This window comes from Onychostoma macrolepis, chromosome 16, assembly GCF_012432095.1.
Source record: "Onychostoma macrolepis isolate SWU-2019 chromosome 16, ASM1243209v1, whole genome shotgun sequence".
Classification (NCBI taxonomy): Eukaryota; Metazoa; Chordata; class Actinopteri; order Cypriniformes; family Cyprinidae; genus Onychostoma; species Onychostoma macrolepis.
This window is the reverse complement of record NC_081170.1, coordinates 2,134,275-2,160,358: the sequence shown is the minus strand read 5'-3', so window position 1 is coordinate 2,160,358 and position 26,084 is coordinate 2,134,275. Positions and strand designations below refer to the sequence as shown.

General features: G+C 32.6%; 1 protein-coding gene across 1 annotated transcript; it reads left to right on the top strand.

Annotated features, from left to right (window-relative positions):
* The first annotated feature begins 1,504 nt into the window (after window positions 1-1,504).
* On the top strand, window positions 1,505-26,012 carry sacm1lb (SAC1 like phosphatidylinositide phosphatase b). The gene is made up of 19 exons (XM_058747542.1): window positions 1,505-1,646; window positions 2,902-2,999; window positions 5,011-5,085; window positions 5,162-5,289; window positions 6,310-6,459; window positions 7,898-7,957; window positions 8,126-8,159; window positions 10,244-10,345; window positions 10,419-10,504; window positions 12,165-12,251; window positions 13,399-13,547; window positions 13,629-13,727; window positions 15,873-16,011; window positions 18,191-18,260; window positions 18,339-18,411; window positions 18,563-18,656; window positions 19,774-19,866; window positions 20,463-20,520; window positions 23,199-26,012. Exons 1-19 carry the CDS (start codon window positions 1,618-1,620, stop codon window positions 23,333-23,335), a joined length of 1,761 nt encoding a protein of 586 aa, XP_058603525.1. The 5' UTR covers window positions 1,505-1,617; the 3' UTR covers window positions 23,336-26,012.
* The last annotated feature ends 72 nt before the right edge of the window (window positions 26,013-26,084 follow it).

Sequence of the window (26,084 nt, the reverse complement as noted above, 5' to 3'; positions counted from 1 at the left end):
TCAAATAAATGTTTTTCTCTAATACACATTGGCCACAATTAACGGCAGCCTTTTATTCAATACTTTTTGAAACCTCCGTTTGTCAGTTTAACAGCTCTAAATGTTCTTCTGTAATGCCTGATGAGGTTAGAGACACCTGACAAGAGATCAGAGACCATTCCTTCATCCAGAATCACTCCAGACCCTTTAGATTCACAGCTTCTTCTCTTCAGTTCACTCATGTTCTACAGGGTTCAGGTCAGAGGACTGGAATGGCCAGCAGAAGCTTGGTTTTGTGCTCAGTGACCCATGTTTGTGTTGTTTTTTAGGTTTGTGTTTGGATTATTGTACGGTTGGAAGATTCAAACATGGCCCATTATAAGATTTCTAACAGAGTCAGTCAACCTTTTTTAAAAGGTTTTCTGACCCCGAGACTCAACTATTTTCTGCAATTCTCCAGCTGTGGTCCTCGGAGAGTCTTTAGCCGCTCAAACTCTCCTCCTCACCGTGCATTAGGACGATATAGACACACGTCCTCTTCCAGGCAGTTTCCCAAGATTTTATGTTATGTTAATTAATTTTTAATTATTGCCCTGATGATGAAAATGGGAATTTTCACTACTCAAGCTCTTTTCTTAAAGCCATTTCACTAATTTGTGAAGCTCAATTATCTTTTGCTGCACATCAGAAATATATTCTTTGGTTTTTCTCGTTGTGATGGATGAATAAGGGAATTTGGGCTTTGTTTTCCCTCCTATTTATATTTCTGTGAAACAGGAAGCCATGGCTGGATAATTTCATGTTCATAATCACCCTGGAGTGCTCAAAATTGTGAATATGAATGGGAATATACTTCAGAGATATTTTACTCATAAGAATTTCTAGGGGTGCCAATAATTGTGTGCAATGTGTATTTGAGAAAAAACATTTATTTCATAATGATATTTCCCCCCATTTTAAATTCTTATTATCCAATGAAAGGTTAGATTTTTGTGAATTTTTAAATAAAAGATCAAAAGGATTAACAATGCAGATTAATTTTCACAGTCTTCTTTGTTCATATTTACCAAGGGTGCTGATATTTTATTTTTGGCCATGACTGTATATATATATATATATATATGACGAGTTCATTTACAAAAACAGATAACTTAGGTTAAAAAAAAAAAAACAGCTAACTAACACAAAACACAATAAAAACATAACCAATGCAAATAAACTCTTCATATATATATATATATGGGATCGACCATAAAATTTATTTATTTTAATAATTTAATTATTTTAATTATTGAATTATGGATTAATTAAATTATAATTATAATAAGTATCAATACAATATAAGAAGGAATAATTATAATTAAATTAATAATACAATTATTTATAATTTAATCGTATAATAATTAAATTATTCTTATTTTATTCTCCTTCTTTCTTTAAATCAATATGGTAAGACACACCAGTTTGCAATATCAAGCAGCAAAGAGAGAGAGAGGCATATCCCATGGGACTTTTATTACAACACGGGACTTTTATACATCCTCCAGAGGTCATTTCCTGTTTGTGTTCGCTGCCTGTCGCCAGATTCCCGCTTCTGGATTGACACGTCACGAAGGTCAGGAACGAACTGATGGAAAAATGGCGAGCACCTACAACACCTTCAATCTGTGAGTATTAATCGACTCCTCTGACGCTCATCGATTCCTGATTATCGATTAGATGAATCGAAGAGAGTTCAGTGGTCGTCTTTGATCGGTTAAAGTCTATGAATGATGTGAGTTCAGTCAGTCAACTTAGGTTTAGGCGCCTGTCTGAGGCTGTGTCTCAAAACCTAGGCAGCTGTCTACCTAGACAGCATTTTTGGGCCGTATTTTAGTGTAGTGTCTGTCTAGACATCAATTATGGACATTAATATTCCCCAAAACGTTATTAAAGTGAGTAGCTTGTTATGTTTTGAGCCACAGATAATTTACTGCTGATATTCATCCATCATTCTGATCAGGTTACAGTCAAAAATCAATTAATCTTAAATAAAACACGTTAAACTGTTGTTTATTGATGGTCAGCAGCAGATTACTTAAACCTCGGTGTAATTTAGCTAACTCTTGTTGTTGTTGTTGTTGTCATCGTGCAGATGCCAAAATCACACAGGTAATAATATGCATATGTAATAATATTTGCTATCATTATAACTAATAATGAACAGAGAAAAATGTAAAAGCACATTATAAAATGTTAAGTATTTTACACAAAAGTGTCACTAGAGATCATTTCTGTATTAAAAATGTATAAAAAGCCCATACTGTGAAAGTTTTAAAATTGTAATATTATATTCTATTGAATTCTGTACTTCTATCTCTTAAATCTATTCATTTTTCTAATTAGTCTGATTTCAAACATTTAATTCTTAACGTCATTTGAAGTTTTAGAAATAGGCCTACATCATATGTTTATGGGAATATATATATAGTATAATATTTTTTATTATAACAAAAAAAAAAATTATAATGCCAAAATATGTCAAATCAAATTCTAAAAACAATAAAAAAATAAATAAGGGAGTTTAATCAATATAAATTGAGAATTGAAAAAAAAAAGAAGAAAAAAATCCAGCCGTTTTAAAAATTGAACTAAAATTTTCTAATTAATTTGAAGTAATCTACATTTGTGTAATAAAATTTACGTACAGTCTAATACACGAATAGACTAATGAATATGCAAGTTTGCAGTACATTATAATATAATGTAATATAATATTTTGTATAGGGTTAAATAAATTTGTCAGAACAGTGCTGGTTATTATAGAGTTTAAGATTGTGATGCATATTTTCAGAGGCACATATGGATAAGTTCTGCTCTCTTGCAAGGATTGTGCATTAAATGCATTGAATCTCATCACCGTGTCTTTCCTCTGATTGACAGACACACGACCCCAGAGAAGTTCTACATCGAGGCGTGTGATGATGGAGCTGGAGACGTCCTCGCCATTGACCGCGTGTCCACAGAAATGACCCTCACAGGTGCTGAAGAAGACACATGCAGCGCAGAGCTGAAAGCACAGACGCTATCAGTATCTGCATATTTTATGCATACTTCATTTTATGACGACTCTTATTGCATAAATGCATCTGTTTTAAAGCTCATGTGAGGTCACTGAAGCATTTGAATATCTACAGAATTTTCAACCCAAATTAGGATGCAAATGAACGTCATATTTGAAAATTGTAAAATACATTCTGCTGGGGTGTCAATCATAGTTAAATATCTAACACTAACCTAAAATATTCAGTGTAATACATTTTAATAATATGTGATGTTATTAATAATGATGAAGATTATAATAATAATCATGTTATTATTAATGATAATAATTATAGTATGTAATGTTATAGTATAGTGTACTTTACTATGTTTTAGATTATGTTTTCCTATAATATAAGAATAAATATCAATATCTAACATTCAAACAATAAATATCCAGTATTATACATTTAAAATAATGATATACATGTTCAGTATAATAAATGTTTTAAATTTTGATATGATATTATTAATTATTTTAACAATAATTATTTCAAATGAGTATTAATTGTAGTATAGTATAATACAATATTATAATATTATAGCACAATATAATAAAATGATATTATATTTTGAAATTATACCAATAAATATCAATGTCTAAGATTTAAACAATAAATAACCAGTATAATACATTTAAAATAATAATACACAGTTAAAAATCTAACATTAGCCAACAGATATTTAGTATAATATAATCTTTTAAAATTGAATGTTATTGTTATTATTATTAGTAATAATAAAAATAGTATTATTATTTAATTTATAGCATAGTATAATATATAAAAATGATATATATATATATATATATAATATAATAAGAATAAATATCAGTGCCTAACATTTAAACAATAAATAGCCGATTTAATAATTTTAATTTAATGTTAAATAATAATAATAATAATGTAAATTATTATTTAGTTTATAGTGTAATATATTATAATAAAAATCATTGTTCCTATAAAATAATAAGAATAAATATCAGTGTCTAAATATCTAGTATAATACATTTAAAATAATTATACACAGTTACATTCAACGTTAAATTGTAAAAAATAATAATAATAATCATAATAATATTAAATTATAATATTACTATTAATTATTATATAATTTATAGTGTTGTATAATGTAATAAAATGATAATATTTTCCTACTATATAATAAGAATAAATATCAATGTCTAAGATTTAAACAATAAATAACCAGTATAATACATTTAAAATAATAATACACAGTTAAATATCTAACATTAGCCAACAGATATTTAGTATAATATAATCTTTTAAAATTGAATGTTATTGTTATTATTATTAGTAATAATAAAAATATTATTATTATTTAATTTATAGCATTGTATAATATATTAAAAATTATATATATATATATATATATATATATATATATATATATATAAGAATAAATATCAGTGCCTAACATTTAAACAATAAATAGCCAATTTAATAATTTTAATTTAATGTTCAATAATAATAATAATAATAATGTAAATTATTATTTAGTTTATAGTGTAATATATTATAATAAAAATCATTGTGTTCTTATAAAATAATAATAATAAATATCAGTGTCTAAATATCTAGTATAATACATTTAAAATAATTATACACAGTTACATTCAACGTTAAATATCTTACAATAACCAATAAATGTTTAGTATAATAATACATTTTTGAAAATTGAAAAGATTAATAATAATATTAAATTATAATATTACTATTAATTATTATATAATTTATAGTGTTGTATAATGTAATAAAATTATAATATTTTCCTACTGTATAATAAGAATAAATATTAAAGTCTAGCATTTAAACAATACATATCCAGTATAATATATTTAAAATAATAATGTTGTTAATATTAGAATACAATAAAAAAATATGTAATATATTGCATCCAGTGAGCATAGTATCTTCTGTTCTCTTTCAGTGAGGAAGGACGTCCCTCCGTCAGCAGTGACGCGTCCGATGTGTGGCATCATGGGAACCATTCGTCTGGTGGCAGGTTTGGTTTCTCAGGATGAGCTGAACTCTGAATGAAGCTGTTTCTCAGCTCTTTAATGCCTCTTGTTTTTTCTCAGGCACGTATCTCATCGTCATTACAAAGAAGAAGAAGGTGGGCGATCTGCTGGGTCACGCCGTCTGGAAAGCCACTGACTTTGATATCGTTTCCTACAAGAAGACGGTTCTGCATCTGACTGATACTCAGGTGGGTTCGAGCAGAATGTGTTTGTTTCATGTGCGTCTCATGAGCTGTTATTTGGGCTGGATGTTTGCCCTCTAAGCATCTCTTTATTTAAACACAGCCAAACCACAACGATGAACCACTGAATGCCTCAAAATGTATTTTGAACAGAGATATTTTTGTTTTGCTTGTTTTTTTTTCAAGAAAAGTTCACAAAAGGTCACATTTTACCCCAATAATGATGTAAATAAAATGTAATATGTGACCCTGGACCACAAAACCAGTCTTAAGTTGCTGGGGTATATTTGTAGCAATAGCCAACAATACATTGTATGGGTCAAAATTATTGATTTTTCTTCTATGCCAAAAATCATTAGGATATTAAGTAAAGATCATGTTCCATGAAGAGATTTTGTAAATTTCTTACCGTAAATATATTAAAACTTAATTTTTGATTAGTAACATGCATTGCTAAGAACTTCATTTGAACAACTTTAAAGGTGATTTTCTCAATATTTAGATTTTTTTTGCACCCTCAGATTCCAGATTTTCAAATAGTTGTATCTCAGCCAAATATTACAAACCATACATCAATGGAAAGCTTATTTATTCAGCTTTCAGATGATGTATAAATCTCAATTTCGAAAAATTGACACTTATGATTGGTTTTGTGGACCAGGGTCACATATAGGTTCCTTTTTCTTTAGTTTTTAGAAATATTTTAATGATTTTAGGGTGACGTGTGACCATGTTTTTGACAGATTTTGTGAGATTCACCCTTTTGAAGTTTTAGTTTGTCAAATAAATCAACCAAACGTCCCTAGAGAAATATTTTAACACTGTTTTCAAGTCTTTTAAGTGTTGGTACCTTAGTCTATAAAAAAAAGTGATTAATTACTTGCTACTAACTACACCTTCATCAGTGTTATTACATTACTGTAATTATTACTCTCTGTAAAAAAGTATTGCATTACTACTAATTACTTTTTAAATTTGATAGCAAGCTTTCTGAAGAAACTAATGATGTCTGTATGGATCTTCCAGATGCAGGACAACAAGGCCTTCCTGTCCATGATCAACAGCGTCCTGAATACAGATGGTTTCTTCTTCGCCACAGACTACGACCTGACGCACACATTACAGCGGCTGGCCAACACCAGCCCCGAGTTTCAGGAGATGACTCTGCTGGAGCGCGTGAGAGAGACGCTTTCACAGATCAGTCATAAAACATATCATAATCCTAGAATGCTCACTGCTTAAAGAGCTCATGTGATTAAGTTTGTTTCAACTCTTTTTCAAATAAACAAAACAAAAGAGGTTTCTGCAGGACTTAAACATATCTTTAAACACAAATTAAGGCATGAAAAGGTCTTAAATCAGAGCAGAAAGTCTTAAAGTCATGGCATTAAATATTGCATGTTCTGCAAAAATAAATATGAATTTATTGTATTGCTTTGCAATACAAATATCCTTAAATGTGACCCTGGACCACAAAACCAGTCATAATGGTCATGATGAGATTTATGCATCATCTGAAAGTTGAATAAATAAGCTTTGCATTGATGTATGGTTTGTTAGAATCGGACAATATTTGGCTGAGATACAACTATTTGAGAATCTGAGGGTGCAAAAAAATCTAAATATTGAGGAAATTACCTTTAAAGTTGTCCAAATGAAGTTCTTAGCAATGCATATTACTCATCAAAAATTAAGTTTTGATATATTTACGGTATGAAATTTACAAAATATCTTCATGGAACATGATCTTTAATATCCTAATGATTTTTGGCATAAAAGAAAAATGTATAATTTTGACCCATACAATGTATTGTTGGCTATTGCTACAAATATACCTGTGCTGCTTATGACTGCTTTAGTGCTCCAGGGTCACAAATTAAGATGCATTTACTGGAGATGCAAATTGAACATATGAAGTTTGTTTTTTTGATAAATTAAACATAATTGAGTTTACGCTTAAAACCAGAACAGGTGTCTGTCAGTGGGGTATATAAGCTTGTTTACCTGTTGAATGAGGTGAATTTTTCTGAACCCATTGACAGATATTTGTACTTGTTTTAATCGTGAGCTCACTTCATTGTGATCAGTTTCTCATGAAAAACAAGACTTATTTTATGTCATTCGCGTCGCAAGTAAATGCATCTTGATTTACACATTTGCGCTTGAAAACAAGACAAAAACACTGATTAAAAAAAAATCACATTTTTGCAAAATATTGTCATATTTTAGTACTTGTGAGCAGAGGTATAAGCTTTTTTTTTTTTTGGGAAAATGAATAAATTAAAGGAGATCTTTTGAAAGTATTTTTTAGTGTTTCTAATACAAGACATTTACAGCTAAAAACCATTTACATTTTTTCCACAAAATTTCTATACTTTTTTCTTAAAAAGTCTTACATCCATAGAATCTGCAGAATCACTGAATAAATAAATACATGAACATGAATGAAAAATCCAATAAAATCAATAATCCCTACCACAATGACTGATTCAAACATTTAAAAAAAGACTGTAAAAGGGGGAAAAAAATCATGAAATGTAATGTTTTTATTTTAGAATTGGGTGTTATCATAAGGTATGAAATTATTATAACTTGATATGATGGTTTTATGCAGGCGGATCAGAGATTCGTGTGGAACGGTCATCTGCTCCGAGAATTCATGGCACAGCCTGAGGTAAACGCAGGATTGTTTTAGCCGCAGCTGCTATTTCAAGGCTAACCCATTTTTAGAACAAAAATGTAGAAATCTGCAAGAAATACCAAGTTTAGATGTAGGCAAATCTAAAGAAGGAATGAGTGCATGATTGCGTTCTGGGTTCTGACGCTGTGTTTTCTCTTACAGCTGCACAAATTCGTCTACCCTGTTATTCACGGCTGTATCCTTTAACCAGACGAGCGTTTTCAGAGATCAGGCCACAATGATGTTTCTGTGTTCACATTTACAGTAGAGCTGCACGATTAATCGGTACAAGATCGTGATCTCGATTCAACCACACAGTATTATTTCTGTCTTACAGTCATTCCTATTATTGCAGAAATACTGGGATGAAAGTTTGTAGTTATAGTTATAAACATTAATGTCTATGGTAGCGATCAAAATAGAGAAAATTGCCTTTTGAAAGTAACTGGCGCTTTAAATAACGTTTGTGTTGATTGCATTGTTTCTCCAGTAGGTGGCGACAAGTGACTGTTAAAAAATTGAATCATTCATTCAATAGATTTGTTCAAAAACGCTGATTCATCCAGTAACACTGAAGTATTTATGAGTGAATCGTTCATTCGAACCTATTTTTCTAAAAATGGGCTTATTAAATATATATAGCTAATATATTATATATTTAAATTTTTAATAATTCATGCAAGTTAATTAAACACTTTTAAATAGACCGCAGCAATTAATATTTTGTCACGGCTTCTAGTAAATTACACATTATTTTGTTTAGTTAGAGACAAAAACAAAAAATCGTGATTCTTAATTCATCTAGAATCGTGCAGCTCTTATTTACAGGATATTTTGAGCCTTAAAGTGATAGTTCACCCAAAAATGAAAATACCGTCACTATTTACTCGCCCTCGTGTCGTTCCAAACCTGTGTGAGTTTCTTTCTTCTGTTAAACACAAAAGAAGATATTTTGAAGAATGTTAGTAACCAAACAGCTGATTGTAGCCAGTGTGTCTTACACAGTATGGACAAAATACAATGGAAGTCAATGGCTACCAGCAACAATTTGGTTACCAACATTCTTCAAAATATCTTCTTCTTGGTGAACTACCACTTTAAGTGTTTTGCGTACGTGAATACTGTACGTATAACGTCTTCATACATACAGTCAAACCAAAATTTATTCAGACACCTTCAACATTTCTCACATTATCACAGTTTATTTGCTATAGTTCGGAAAATGGTATTAAAATATGACAAGAACTCAAGAGTTAAACTGTGTCAGAACAAATTAATCTTGATCATGTCGGATAACTTTGATAGAAAGGTATGTAATGAATTTGGTTGAATGGCTGTTAAATTTAAGTACAAAATTAGATAAAACCAAGCAATGCTTAGTTTTGTTCAGTCTGTGGTGTAACGAGGTCGCATTAGCAATTAAAGAAAAAATACTTAAGCAAAACATGCTGAGGTCAGAAGAATTTTTGCACTTCAAAAAATGCTTTTCTTGCAATGCATTGTTTTTGTCAAAATATCTAAAAATTCTTAAATCAAGAAGGATTTTCTAGGCAAGTACAAATTATTGTCTTGTTTTCAGAAAAACATGTCAAAATGAAGTGAGTTTTTGCTTGGAACGAGCAAAATAATCTTATGTCAAACAGAAAACAAGATTATTTTGCTTTCCCCATTTGCAGAATATTTTGCTCGTTTCAAGCAAAAACACTTCATTTTGACATGTTTTTTCTGAAAACAAGACAATAATTTGTACTTGCCTAGAAAATCCTTCTTGATTTAAGAATTTAGTAACACTTTACAATAAGGTTCATTAGTTAACAACATTAGTAAACATGAACTAAGAATGAACAACACTTCTACAGCATTTATTAATCTTAGTTAATGTTAATTTCAGCATTTACTAATGCATTATTAAAATCACAAGTTGTGTTTGTTAACGTGAGTAAACAATGAACAGCTGTATTTTCATTAACTAACATTAAATGCATTGTTCATGTTAGTTAATACATTAACTAATGTTAATAAATGACATCTTATTGTAAAGTGTTACCAAGAATCTTTAGATATTTTGGCTGGAAACAAGATAATAAGAAAAGCATTTTTTGCAGTGTGGTTATAATATGTCACTGTTTACTTTATTTTGCTATTCTTACTTACATTAATGAACTATAGTGTCCTGCACCCACTAGTAAAAAAAAAAATCAAATATTATATCTGGTGTCTGAATAATTTTTGGATTGACTTCCTCTTCCACTCGTCACGGTCCTTAATCTCCGCTCTCAGTCATCACCATGAAGTCGTGCTGCATAAACGGCAAAATCTTCGACTGGAACATCATTTCTAGGAGGAGTTGTTTCCGTGCTGGCGTCCGCTACTACGTCAGAGGTGAAGCTCGTACGGTTTGAGACGGTGCCTGTCTTTTCTCCATACGCTGCTGAACGCTGTCTTTCTCTTCCAGGTATTGACTCTGAAGGTCATGCGGCCAACTTTGTTGAGACGGAACAGATTGTTCAGTATAATGGAGCAAAAGCCTCATTTGTTCAGGTAAGCCTCTGAAATGGTAAAGCCTCCAAATATCAGCTTTTATGCTCTTATGCAGAGCCGTTTGTTGAGGGATTACTTTGTTTTACCAACACGAGAAGCTTCCAGTCAGCTTTCTGATGTTTACATTACTAACTCAAACAGTTTTTAAGTCATGATGTGACCCTGGAGCACAAAACCAGTCTTAAGTGTCAATTTTTCGAAATTGAGATTCATACGTCATCTGAAAGCTGAATAAGCTTTCCATTGATGTATGGTTTGTTAGGTTAGGGCGATATTTGGCTGAGATACAACTATTTGAAAATTTGTTTTTGAAGACCTGGCAACCCTGATCTGAGCAGTTTTCATTATGTTCGACTCGACTCACAACCCATAAGTTAACAAATTGATATTTGTCAAGCCTCAATGTAAATTGCATTAGTGAATCAAAACAAATCATCTACTAAAGAATAAATCTGGAAGATGAAATATATATTTTCTGCATTTGGTGATTATATATGTGGAATATTCTTCACATTAAGCCACCAAAACAAAAATATGAGGAACAAAAATCATGATTTTCATATTTTTGTGGTTTCCTTGTCTAATCCTGCATTGACAAAAACTGGATGATTTACTGGTTGAAACTTCAGAGACTGGAAAGCTTCGTATTGGCAGAAATGTGAAAAATGTAATTCTTGAAGCAATGGTTTTTTTATGCAAAATACATAAATTTCTGAGGCCTGTTTAATCAAAGAAAATCTACATTTGATCCACAAAAGTGTGACTTTTACAAGTGTGATGAAGTTTGCTTGATTTATTTCACAAACTAGCCTATAAAAGGGTGAATCTCACAAAACCCATCAAGAACATGGTCACACGACACCCTAAAATCATTAATATATGTGACCCTGGACCGCAAAACCAGTCTTAAGTCGCTGGGGTATATTTGCAGCAATAGCCAACAATACACTGTATGGGTCAAAATTATAGATTTTGCTTTTATGCCAAAAATCATTAGGATATTAAGTAAAGATCATGTTCCATGAAGATATTTTGAAAATTTCCTACCGTAAATATATCAAAACTTAATTTTTGATTAGTAATATGCATTGCTAAGATCTTCATTTGGACAACTTTAAAGGTGATTTTCTCAATATTTCAATTTTTTGCACCCTCAGATTCCAGATAATTGTGCATTTTTAAATAATAGGATACAGTTTCGATCAAAGACGTTCTTTCTGTAAAATTAAATGTCCATTTTAATTTGATCTGCAGAGCTGTAGGTGCTACACCATACAAAGCCACACAACAGTGAATGATGTTAGATGGTGTAAGATGGCTTTTATTTTGAAATGTCAAGCAAAAGTCGGGTCGGTTCTCAGGGGTACGAACGCAAATAACATCTTTGGGCAGCAGAGATGAATGTCACAGAGGTTTGATGGGTCGTAAACCACATATAACATAAATAAACGCTCATTTCTGATCTGAATCCATAAATAGATATGACCATAAAGTTGCCTTTTCCCAGAGTCGCCAGAGGAAACTTACTGGAATGTTGTTGTTTTGTTGGCATTTGTCCATTCTGAATGTGGATTGGTAGTTTCCATGTCATTTGAGGAGCGTTAATCCCAACATTTCTAATAAGACGTGTTATTAATAAATGAATTATCCTCTTCCACAGACTCGTGGCTCCATCCCGTTCTACTGGTCTCAGAGACCAAACCTGAAGTACAAACCAAAACCACAGATCAGCAAAAGCACCAATCATGTGAGACTCACTTTCTTAAGCCTTATTTCTTTGTTTTGTTTAGAAGTAAGTGACAAATAAGGATGTTCATGATGGTGTGATGTGGTTTTAAACATCTGGTAACACTGTATATTTGTTAACGCATTAGTTAACAGTGAACAAATTACAGCATTATTAATCTTTATGTTAGTTATAAATACAATTGTTCATTGAGAACTAACATGAAATAATGCATTAACTAATGTAAGTGGAGAACGTTTGATTTTAAAAATACATTAGCAAATGTTGAAAATAATAATAACAAAAAATAATTATGTTCTTTAAGTGTTATTTATTGTTAGTTCATCTAATGCAGTTAAATAATGTTAACAAATGAAACCTTGTTGTAAAGTACTGAAAATCAGTACTTCAGTACTTCAAAGAAATTGTAATAAAAGAGACAAAAATGATGGAAAATAAATAAATAAATGCCATTAAGATCTTGGAATGACTAGCCACTTGCCAAAAGTTAGAAATTATTAGATTTTTTTTAAATATTTTTTCTTCTGTTCACAAAGGATGCAGATTTTTTTTTTAAATACAGTAAAACAGTAATATTGTGAAATATTGTTACAATTTAAAATAACTGTTTTCTATATGAATATATTTTAAAATTTAATTATTCCTTGTGAATTTTCAGCATCATTACTCCAGTACGTTAACCGTTTCCATTATTGATAATAATCAGAAATGTTTCTTGAGCAGCAAATCAGCATATTAGAATGATTTCTGAAGATCATGTGACACTGAAGACTGGAGTAATGATGCTGAAAATACAGCTGCGCATCACAGAAATAAATTACAGTTTAACAGAGATTCACACAGAAAACAGCTGTTTTAAATTCAAATAAAATTTGACAATTTTACTGTTTTTACTGTATTTCTGATCAAATGCAGCCTTGGTGAGCAAAAATAGTGCATGCAGTGTATGCATTTGAATGCATTAACATATTTAGATATGAAAATGAGCATTGTTTGATTAACTTTTAAACACTAGTATCTCAAATGTGTTGATATCTGTATTCTATTATGAAATAAGAATTTTTGTATCAAGAATATTTGTTAGATAGCACTTGGTCTGACATTATTGTGTGTGTTTATTTGTGTGACACTGTCTCTCCTCTCACAGCTGGATGGTTTCCAGAGGCATTTCGACTCTCAGATCATCACATACGGCAAACAAGTGATTCTGAACCTGGTGAATCAAAAGGGCTCAGAAAAGCCGCTGGAACAGGCCTTCGCGAAGATGGTGGACAATCTGGGCAACGGCATGATCAAGTGAGTGAGCTGATGGGGAAACCTCATAAAACGCTAATGCTGAAGCACAAGAGCTAAACCCACAGCTCTGTTCATCTGCAGGTACATCGCGTTTGACTTCCACAAGGAGTGCAGCCGTATGAGGTGGCATCGCCTGCAGATCCTGGTGGACAAGGTGGCGGAAATGCAGAATGAATTCGGGTTAGTGTTAATTTCGTTAACGAAAACCGTGATGATAAAATGTTTGCTGATGAGCTTTTTTCCCGGGACTAAAATGAGACCATGAAGAGACGACAATAAGGTCAATAAATGATAACTGTGACTACATCAACATGCAATTTCGTTGACGATAAAAGACAAGACTAAAATGTATTCAAAAAATAAAAACTTTACCAAAATCTCTGTATCTTCGTCAAAAAAAGGGAGATGAAATATTATTACGGACTGCTGTGGACTCCTCTACTACACGAGCTTGAGTGCGGTTGCCAGATATCAAGAGTTCAAATCCCCGAATCAGAGCTTGAATGAACAGTACATTTTCTGCCTGGTGTTTTGCTTATTTAATGAAATCTTATTTTATGTAATTACTCGCTCGCTGTTTATTGTGGAAGCGCCACCGCCGATGATCTGAAAACAAATAAGCTGGAGTTTAGCCATCTATGAAAATGTCATTTAGCTGTCATGATGTTGTTGGTTTAATAGAAAAAGATAGACTATTGCAATTATTATTATTATTATGAATTTGACTGTTATAATATTTTTCGTTTGTTTAACCAGTTTTACAAATATTCTTGATACAAAATGTCTTATTTCATAACGGAATACAGATATCAATACATTTGAGAGACTAGTGTTTAAAAGTCAATCAAACAATGCTCATTTTCATATCTAAATCTATTAATGCATTCAAATATATACTGGTGGCCAAAAGTTTGCGATTTGCCAATTATTGCGATTTTTACTCACCAAGGCTGCATTTATTTGATCAGAAAAAACTGTAAAATTGTGAAATTTTATTATAATTTAAAATAGCTGTTTTCGATGTGAATATCAGTTTTCATAATGTAGACCAAGAGAGTGCACAAGTCTTTGATATTAAAGGGGTCATATGACGTCGCTAAAAAGAACATTATTTGGTGTAATGCAATGTTTTTATGCGGTTTAAGGTGCAAAAAACACATTATTTTCCACATACTGTACATTATTGTTGCTCCTCTATGCCTCGTCTTTCTGAAACGCGTAAATTTTTACAAAGCTCATCGTTCTGAGAAGCAAGGCGTGCTCTGATTGGCCAGCTATCCAGTGTGTTGTGATTGGCCGAATAGCTCAAGCGTGAAACGGAAATGTTACGCCCCCTTTCCGTATTGTGATGGCGTTTTCCGGCACGACGACACAAAAACAATAAAACCCATTATAAAAGAGGCATTTCTTGCATCCAGTGGGGACATAATTACTGATTATAATGATTTATACTGTCTTTTTACACGTTGCGTTGCATCGCGCCGCGTAAACATTACCATGTCACAGCTCAAAACTCGCGTTTTAATAGTCAGTGGCAAATTCTTTAAATATGAAAACATACTTACAGGCTGTGAGTCAGAAGCGCCAGACTGTCCTTGCAAAGTTGGAATTGCCCCACTTTATAGAAACAGTCTTTGAGCAGCTGGCAGCTACTCCCAGGTTCAGGATACAGTCCTCCGTAAAATGCGCTGCACACACTCCAATATTTGGGTTGAACTGTTCTGGAACAGTGTTGTAAATACTTAACCACTGATTTCTAGTTGTGTTCTCTATTGGAAGCCCAAATAAAGTAGTTTCGCTTTCCCAATGAAACAGCTTGTAACACTCCAAAGAAAAACTTGAAATTGCATCATATGACCCCTTTAATTTATATAATAAATAGCCTATAATAAATCAGTACACTAGATGAGGTAAAAAAAAAAAAAAAAAGTGTCGACATTCTGTTGATTTGTGCTTACTAATGAAAGTGCAATACCTGAAATGAAAAAGTAAAATCCTCAAATGACAACAATCTTTAATAATTATAATTTGAGCAAAAATAATTTTTTATCAGTTTAACCATTAAACAGCATGATGAAAATGTGACTAAGATTTCATTGAATAAAACTAGACCAAAATGCTCAGACATTTCGTCGACTAAAACTTGAATAAACAAAAACAATGTTGACTAAATATGATCATAACTAAAATGTACATCTGAGACAGGACTAAGACTAAATAAAAAATGGCTGCCAAAATTAACACTAGTTCGGGTCTGTAGTGCTTTAAATTGCATCCTAAACATTGAGATTTTTGCATGCTCTTATTGTTTCATGTTTTTAACAGCTACTTCCTGGTGGATTCGGACGGGACGGTCCAGTTACAGCAGGACGGGACGTTCAGAAGCAACTGCATGGACTGTCTGGACCGAACCAACGTCATCCAGAGTCTGCTGGCGCGCCGCTCGCTGCAGTCGCAGTTAGAGGTGCGATGATGATGGGATTTATTATCTTTATTGGGATCATCATCGGGCCAAAATTCATGTACATGCAGGGCTGGGCCATACTTTGAATATCAGCAATATTATTGCAATATCCGGTATAGTGTAGTGTTAATTTAATTAATTTTGAGGAATGTCGAAAACGAAAAAGAATTGTTGACATCCTTTTTATGCATGATTAATGCAAGATCGTTGAAGAAAAAAGATGAGACTAAAATGTAGTTTAAATATTAAAAAATAATAATAACTCGATATATCCAAAATTTCTTCAACAAAACAAAAATAGAATAGAAATTGAATCTTTGAGTCACCGAATCATTGACTCACTTGATCCATTCAGACAGCTGATTCATTCAGAAATGAAGCAAGTGACTGTTTTTATGAATGAGTCAAGACAAGACTAAAATATAGTTTAAATAAAAAAAAATGTAAACTCTCTATATCCAACAAAATTAAAAAATAGGAGAAAAATTCTAGACCTCCGTGAGTTTTCAGGCTGGGTGTTACGACCCTTTTAAGGTTGTCTAGGGGAAAAAGGAGTAACATTGAGATTGTGGCAAGCGCCATGCGCCGTATACTTCCCTACTCTCAACTAATAAAAAGTAAACATACCCTAGGCAAGAGGTGAACGCCACTCCTTGTGTCTAAACATTGAGTTATTGCACAATGGAAGTCATTCCACCTTCCTCTTGAGTAAAGAGTAAACGTCATGTAAGCTCATCAAAGCTCAAAGAGCAACGCCATCCGAGTAACAAAATAACCAAACAAAATGGCAAATCAAAAAGTGGTAAGGATGAACAGACAAAACAAAAAGGATTTTGACATAAACGAATAACAAATTAGGCAAGTCAAAATGAGTAAAATGACAGCAAAAACAGGGAGCAAAAGAGGTCTCCATTCACTGCTTTCAGCGTCCTTTTATCTGGCAGCGGATAGGTCGGCGTCATGTCGCTTAATAATGACTGACAGCTTCATGAGCCAATCAGCAGTCAAGGGAGGTGGCCTAAGTGATCGACAGGGAACGGAGAGAGAGAGAGAGAAAAACACAGGCACTCCCACGAAGACATTTATGGATGTAACACTGGGGTTGCCAGATCTCAAGAGTTTAAATCCCCCAATCAGAGCTTCTCTCTTAACAGCACACATTTTCTGTCCTGTGTTTAATTTATCTTCACAACCTGGCAACCATTTGCACCCTCTCTCCACATTACAGAAAAAGCACTGATGATTATTGGAATTAATATTAGGAATGCCACTGTTTTCACTTATAATGTAGAGAGTGTGTTTATATTTCTAATCATTTAAAAGCTCAGGAAACTAAATAAACCATGTCTGTGATAATATGTGAAAGTGCAATAATTCTGATGTAATTTCTCAAATGGCAACAGTCATGATCAGTAATCGCAAGTACAATTTTGAGCAAAATAATTGCGATTGTCAGTTTAACCATTACACAGCAGAACTGAAATGTGATGTTTTCATTGACTAAAAGTATCTTTTATGATGAGTCACTAAATCATTGACTCACTCGATCTGTTCAAACTGCTGATTCATTCCGAATGATGATTCAGTCACTGAATCATTGACTCACTCGATCTGTTCAAACTGCTGATTCATTCCGAATGATGATTCAGTCACTGAATCATTGACTCACTCGATCCGTTCAAACAGCCGATTCATTCCAAATGATGATTCAGTCACTGAATCATTGACTCACTCGATCCGTTCCAACTGCTGATTCATTCCGAAAGATGATTCAGTCACTGAATCATTGACTCACTCGATCCGTTCCAACTGCTGATTCATTCCGAAAGATGATTCAGTCACTGAATCATTGACTCACTCGATCTGTTCAAACAGCTGATTCATTCCTAATGATGATTCAGTCACTGAATCATTGACTCACTCGATCCGTTCAAACAGCTGATTCATTCCTAATGATGATTCAGTCACTGAATCATTGACTCACTCGATCCGTTCAAACTGCCGATTCATTCCTCAATGATGCTTCAGTCACTGAATCATTGACTCACTCGGATCTGTTTAAACTGCTGATTCATTCTGAAAGACGATTCAGTCACTGAATCATTGACTCACTCGGATCTGTTCAAACAGCTGATTCATTCCGAAATTAACTCCTATTTGATGTCTTGTTTATCTGTAGAGGATAGGAGTTCTTCATGTGGGGCAGCGGATTGAAGAACAGGCGGATTTTGAAAAAATATACAAGAACTGTAAGCAAACACTAACACTTGATGAGTCAGTAGTCTGGCTATGTGAGACTTTCTCATTCATACCCATTATTCCCTCAGCATGGGCGGATAACGCCAACGCCTGTGCCAAACAGTACGCCGGGACCGGAGCCCTGAAGACCGATTTCACACGGTAAACAGAGCGTCTTGTTTGACATAGATGCAAACTCTTCACCTTTCAGTGACGACACACTTGTTTGAGATCAAAACAGGTCACCTATGAGATTTGCTTAGATCCAATGAGAATTTTAGGTCAGCATCCACATTTGTTTCTCTGTGTTCAGGACAGGGAAGAGAACGCAGTGGGGTTTGCTGATGGACGGCTGGAACTCTATGATCAGATACTACAAGAACAACTTCTCAGACGGATTCAGACAGGTGACACAAACAGTGTTACTTTCACACAAACCTCTCTTAGATTCAACAGTATTTTAACATATTTTAAAGATTTACAGCTGATGGATTCAGCAGAGTGATTTTGAGCAGTGTTGTTGATTTAAAATATATCACTGATTTCTATTATATTTCTTGTTAATATTTTAAATTCGATTTTTTTATATTTTCTGTTTTCACTTAGTTTTAGTAATTTTCTGTTTTTATCATTTTATTTTATTTTTTAGTTATTTTAGTACTTAAAGTTAAACTAAACAAAAATTTGAAATCTTTCCTTATGTATTTTTATATATATATGTATGTATGTATGTATGTATGTATATATGTGTGTGTGTTATATAACTATATTATAGTAAACTATAATAACCCTGATTTTTTAAAGTATTCATTTTAATAATCAGCGTCTAATAATCATTAGTTTGTGAATCATCTTAGGTATCTAGACTAGAGATTCCCAAATTGTTTTGTCAGCTTCAACCCCTTTGACCTGAAATATTTACTTACAGTTTGAACTTCAAGATTTTCTGTTAATATTTCTATGATTTAACAACACATTTGCATGTTCACGGTTCTCTGATGGTTTGTGGTCACATAACATGAAGATATACAACAAATACTGTATATTTTAATATATATATATGTATGTATATGTGTGTGTGTATATATATATATATATATATATATATATAAAACATATTGTTTTATATTCTAAAATATTTTGTATTTGAAATTTATTTTGTGTTTTACATATCTACGTTTTAAATGATTTTTATTTTAAAGTCATTTAAACATTATTTTTATGATATAATTATTTTTCATGTTTTTTAATTATTATTTTATAATAATAATTTTTTAATTCGTTTTTATTTATTTTTATTTGTAATTACATTTTTTATTTATTTTAATTATCCTTTTTTATGATTTAATTAATTCTTTGATTTTGATCTGTTATTTTACTCACAAACCCCAGTTTGGAAGCCCTTCTCTAATGGACTAAAATCGCTAATGTAGTAGGAAGACGTGTTTTGTGTTTGATTTCTTTGCTGTGGGTCTGTGGATGAAGAGTGCAGGATCTGATACGGAGGCTCATGTCTTTATGCAGGACTCCATTGACCTGTTTCTGGGTAATTATGCTGTGGAAGAGGCGGAAATGAACACTCCTCTACATGAGCCCAAAGACTGGAAGTTCCTCACGGTAAGAACCAGATTGAGCTGTGAACCCAGAAAAACATGTTTTCTTTGCAGCCAGGGTCAGATTAATGTTGTTGTGTCCCTGAACACACTGACACTCTTGTCTTAGACGACTTTGGCATGTATTTTCAACTCTTTCCGCAGCAGAATTGTATTTATTGAGCATTGCTTTCTTTTATCATATTGCTGCTGTTGCTGCTGCTTTATAAAAGTAATAAGCCACTTAGAGGATTTACTGTTATTTTTCTGATTTGTATTACAACTTGCATCACTTACCCGTTACCGTGGTAAAATCACTGTAATGCATGGCTCTAATTATGGTTATTAAAAAGAAAAAGGGGAGGATCTTGTGCTTGATACATGATTGTGAATATACTTAATTTGCATTAATTTTACTGTAACCTCATGAGTTTTTTTCAAGGATTTTAGCATGCTTTTTTGGACATTAATTAGATTTATACTACATCTTCTGTTAAAGCTGACATGAAATGTAGATGAAATATCATCTATTTTCTAAATGAATGTTATTCATCTCAATGCATATTTTTAATGTTATGTTTTTTAATGTCATAACTGGATATTAATTTTTTCCCTTTTCAGCTGCCGATCATCATGGTGGTTGCTTTCTCAATGTGCATCATATGTCTCCTGATGGCTGGTAAGACACGGATTAGTGTTCATACCTGCTCTACTGTTATAAAGATCTCATTGATTTACATTACACGCAGCAGAATTTCATCATATGTGACCCTGGAGCACAAAAGCAGTCATAAAGTATATTTGTAGCAATAGCCAACAATACATAGTACGTGTCAAAATTATCCATTTTTCTTTTATGCCAAAAATCATTAGGATAGTAGTAAAGTAAAGATCATGTTCCATGAAGATATTTTGTAAATTACCTACCATAAATATATCAAAACTTAATTTTTGATTAGTAATATGTATTGCTAAGAACTTCATTTGGACAACTTTAAAGGCAATTTTCTCAATATTTTGATTTTTTTGCACCCTCAGATTCCAGATTTTCAGATAGTTGTATCTCAGCCAAATATTGTCCGATCCTAACAAACCATACATCAATGGAAAGATCATTTATTCAGCTTTCAGTTTCAAAATATTGACCCTTATGACTGGTTTTGTGCTCCAGGGTCACATATAAATATCAGCATCTGCACCAAATCCATATTTTTGCTCATTTTAAGTGTTTTTTCCTCTATATTCTCACTGTATCAGACTATATGAGCTATAAAAGCATCAAATATGACTCAAGAAAAACAGATTTTTAGATTTTATTCTCACTGATATTTCATGTGTCATAAGGATGTAACGATATCAAAATCTCACAATACGATAATATTGCGATATGAAGTCCATGATACAATATTTATTGCGATATTTAAAAAAAAAAAATGAAAATTTTGTACATTTTAAAGTTCAATTATTCTATCTAATGCACTTTGTGAGTTCAAAATTAAGAGCTCCAACCCATGTTTCTTAACTAAGAAAACTTAAGTCAGAAAAAAGTCAACCCTCTTTTTATTTGTGATATACTGTCTCAGTCTAAAATACATCCACACTGGTGTTTTAGGAAGTCAAACTAATTAGAATATAATAATAATAATAACAACAGTGACAGCAGTAGCCATGTATTGTAAAACAATTGCACTGTAAAATAAATGAAAATGAATATTTCATAGGTATATTATTATAGGTATATGCTTCTTTCCTAATCTCTACACATGAAAGAGATATTTTGCGCACAAATGCGCAATAAACTCACAGCATGTGCAATAAATGAGTAGTGAACTTTTTGCCCGGAAGACCTATTGTTTCATATCGTCATGTGACCGCGATAATATCGAGACAGTTTTGCTATCGCGATATACATTTACATTACATTTAGTCATTTAGCAGACGCTTTTATCCAGAGCGACTTACAAATGAGGACAATGGAAGCAATCAAAATCAACAAAAGAGCAACGATATACAAGTGCTATAACAAGTCTCAGTTAGCTTAACGCAGTAGCAAGGTTTGTTTTTTTAATTATATAATAAATAAAAAGAAAACGGATAGAATAGAAAAAGAATAGAGCAAGCTAGTGCTAGAGGCCTTTTTTGGCTTTTGTTAATTGTAATAAAATAACAGGAGAGTTTCAAAGTGGCTTATTGGAACACTAGTGTTCTAATGACAGCATTAAAAGGTAAAATTGCTGCTTTTTGCAGTGCAAATTTTGTTTGTGATGAAAATAACAGTACATTTTTGTCAGTTATTTTACCTACGGATCGATGCATTTCTTACAGATTTCTGCTCATTCGAAATAGGATACAGATGAAGTACTGAAAGATTACATTTGTTTGAATGCATTATTAAGAGTAGGGATGCAACGATGCCATTTTTTCCGATCCGTTCCAGAAAATTCTGAGTATCGGGGCAATTTCGATCCGATCCGATACCAGCAGTTTTTTTTGTTTTTTGTTTTAAATCAATATAGTATTTCTATACTTCTGTGAGTTGACCTGATCATCATTCTTGTGTGGGTTAAACACAATCTACTAAATATAGACAACTTAATATTAATGAAAAATAACAAATGCAGAAAAAAAAAATAAAAAAATCATAATCTATGATAAAAATACTATTATAAACTAGGTTAGTGGATAATTTAGCAGCAAAAGTTATTCTAGAAAAATCACGAGTGCACAATTTTATAAAATCCAAACATTTAGTGAAATAGCATTATTTAGAGGGCAACAAATAAAAGTGAATAAGTGTAGGATTAAATCTGGTAAAATGTTACTGTTGTTGTAAAATACGTCAATGAAAACAAGTAAATGTATTTATATATAAATAAATATAAACTATCAAATTAAAAGACATTTCTTTTAAATGGAGTCCTATCTATCATATGTTGCTGCCTCCATTACATTAGATTATTAATAGCCTTTCTATTAAAAGAAACGCTATAAATAATCTTTCATTGTGCAAAAGTATTATAATAAGAAAAGCTCCGACACAAAGCGCTATATGTGCAACCGATCCGCAGAAAATGCCACTATCGGAGCCGATACTGATACTGAATATCGGATCGATGCATCGCTAATTAAGAGAGCGACTGCGTGTGAATAAGTGTTGTAGTACTTGTTTAAATCATGCTTTCAGCTGAAAATATTCAATATTTAGAAGGAACAAGCAAACAAATTCCTTGAGAACTGTAACTTCCCATTCTTTCTGATTTGAGTGATCCTTCTTTATCAAACTAGCTGTTTAACATGTGAATTCTTTTTTGTGTTTATGGTATTACTGGTGTCTTAAACGGTTCTCGTATTTCCCAGGTGACACCTGGACAGAGACGCTGGCGTATGTGTTGTTCTGGGGCTCGGCGAGCGTGGTGACGGCCGGCGTGATCCTCTTCAACGGCCGGGACTTCGTCGACGCGCCCAAACTGGTGCAGAAGGAGAAGATGGACTGAACCTGCGTGTGTGGGAAGCAGCTCGGTCCCGCCGAGTCTTCGTCCTCCTCCTCCTCATCCTCAGGGCTGTCCTACTCTCAGGCCTGGAGCCTGTACTGACGCCGCGCTGCCGGAGGAAGAGGAGGAGGATGAAGGCCAGGGGCCAGACGGGACACTCCGCTGCTCTCCACACCAGGATCGTATCTCACAGACATCCCATAATTCCATGGGCTCACGGGCAGCTTCACAGACGCAGTGCAGATCGGGACCATGAGGGACTCGGCCCTGTCCTCGTGGTTCATGCCGTGTTTCCGTGTCGAATCGCACGCGCGGGACGTTTGCGTATCTGCCGTCACCTCAGAATCACTGTCTTGTTTTCTAATGAAAAAAAGTGTGAACGAAACAATATGCATTTAAAATAAACATGTTGTAACACTTTACAATAAGGTTTCATTAGTTAACGAAATCAGTTAACTATATTCTACCTCGTTAATGTTAATCTCTACATTTACTACTGCATTTTTAAAATTAAAAGTTGCATCCGTTTAACGCACTGTCAACTTTACATGAACAATTGAATTTTTATTAACTAACATTGACAAAGTATGGAAGTCCGTTTCCACCACGGAATAAAAAATTATTTTGACTATTTCACAATTTAAAGATTTTAGTTTATGGCTGATAATTCAGACTTTTTTCTTGTAATTCACTGTATATATCTCAATTCAGTATTTTATTTATTTATTTTCCTTTTTGCAATAGTGTTTCTATCAAAAAATGTGCTTGTTTTTCTCACAATTCCGAGTTTATATCCGACAATTCCGACTTTTTTCTGCACAATTCTGAGTTTTAACAGTTCTGACTTATTTTCGCAATTATGACTTTTTCTCATAATTTTGAGTTTATATCTCACAATTATTTGTGAGATATAACTTTTTTCCTTTGAATTTTGAGTTTTTACATTTTGCAATACTATTTTTTTTTTTCGTTTCCACCACAGAATAAAAATAAAAATAAAGGTAAAATTTTTATCTTATAATTCATACTTTTTTCTCACAATTCTGCATTTGTATTTCACAATTCTGAAAAAAAGTCCAAATTGTTAGATAAAAAGTCGCTATTACCTTTTTAATTTTTTAATACAGTGGTGGAAACAAGCTTCCATAACAAAGATTATTAAATGTGTATATTGCTTAATGTTAGTTCATGTCAGTTAATACATTAACTAATGCAAAACATTACCAAAAATTCTAAATCAAGCTTAATATGAATTTATGCATATACATTTTTAATATATACATATACATTTTTTTAAAATTAACTAATGTATATGTATTAACATTTAATCTATATTATTTTCAATTTGTAATAATAAATGCTATAAATATAATTTTTAGTTGAAATGTTGAATCTTGTTATAAAGTGTTACTAAGTAAGTTTTGTTCTCAGCAAATATATTTTACGCTAAATGGGGTTTTCCTGTTTTAAGCAAAAACATTTCTTCAGAGGTTTTTGCTTTAAAACAAGGAAAAATATTACAAAATAAAAGTAATCTTATCTTTAATTCTGCATAAAAAAAAAAAATTATATATATATACATTTTTATTTTTATTTTTTTTTAAATTGGAAAACAAGACAAACATACGGTTTTGCATTGCGGCAGCTGCACGTCTCAGTATTTAGAAGTGAATTTGAGTATTTGAGACGGACCCGGAATTCATGTGCATTCAAATGAACTCATTTTATCCTCCTCTTCACTATCATGGTCTTCCTCAGTCTGTGATTTGGGAGCTTTTGCAAACGAACAGTTCGAGTGCGGAGCTGAATGAACCGAATCTGTTCGGAATCCGGACTGATTCATATGAATCTTTACTTGGGACCAGCGTCTCATTGTCCAAAGGATTTTCTATGTGCCATCTCTGTTTGGGATCTGAATTGCGAGTGTTTCGCTGCTTCTGACAGACGGACGAACAATGCCTTATGTTTGCGATGCTCTTCGTTTAATTTCTCTGTGTCTCACTGTGTCTTACCGGAGAATGTAAAAATAATGTCTATAATTGTTATTAAAGTTATCATGATGCTTGTGTTGGTCAGTTTCAGTCTGAAGGGAAAAGAGCACAAATTGTTTCTGAAATGATGCAAAAATACATTATAAAATGACAAATGCTGTCACTGCAGACTGTGTTCAGGCTGATGTCAGTTGCATTGACTGGAACGTGTTTGCATGACCTTACTGACTGAAATTTCATAACGTGTGTGCTTTGAACCTGCACTGAGCTCAAACTGAATGGCAATAAGAGGCAGAAAATGCCAGAGCGGATCAGCAGAGCCGCAGGAGGTCGTCCAATTAAGAGCTGTTTCTCCACGTGAACTCAACGGCCAGACGGCTTCAGTGCAAGCGTGAGATCAAAAACAGTGCACCTACAAATTACAATTCAATGGAAGCTCGTTTCAGCTACTGGATAAAAAAAAATTTAAAAAAGTTATAGTGACAATTCTGACTTTTTCTCAGAATTGCATTTATAGCTCAATTGCCTGTTATAATTTCTGTTTATGTTTCTGCCATGGAATAAAAATAATAAAGGTAGATCTAATTGGGACTTTTTTTCTTGCAACTGTGAGTTTATATCACAATTCTGATATCGGTTAATGGTCACATGAAACACAGATAAACTGTAAAAATTGAAATAAAATGAAATTGTTGCTAAATGGTTGAATCTTTTTTTTTTTTAATTAGTGTTTTGTTTTTTAGGTTAAAATAATTTTCTTT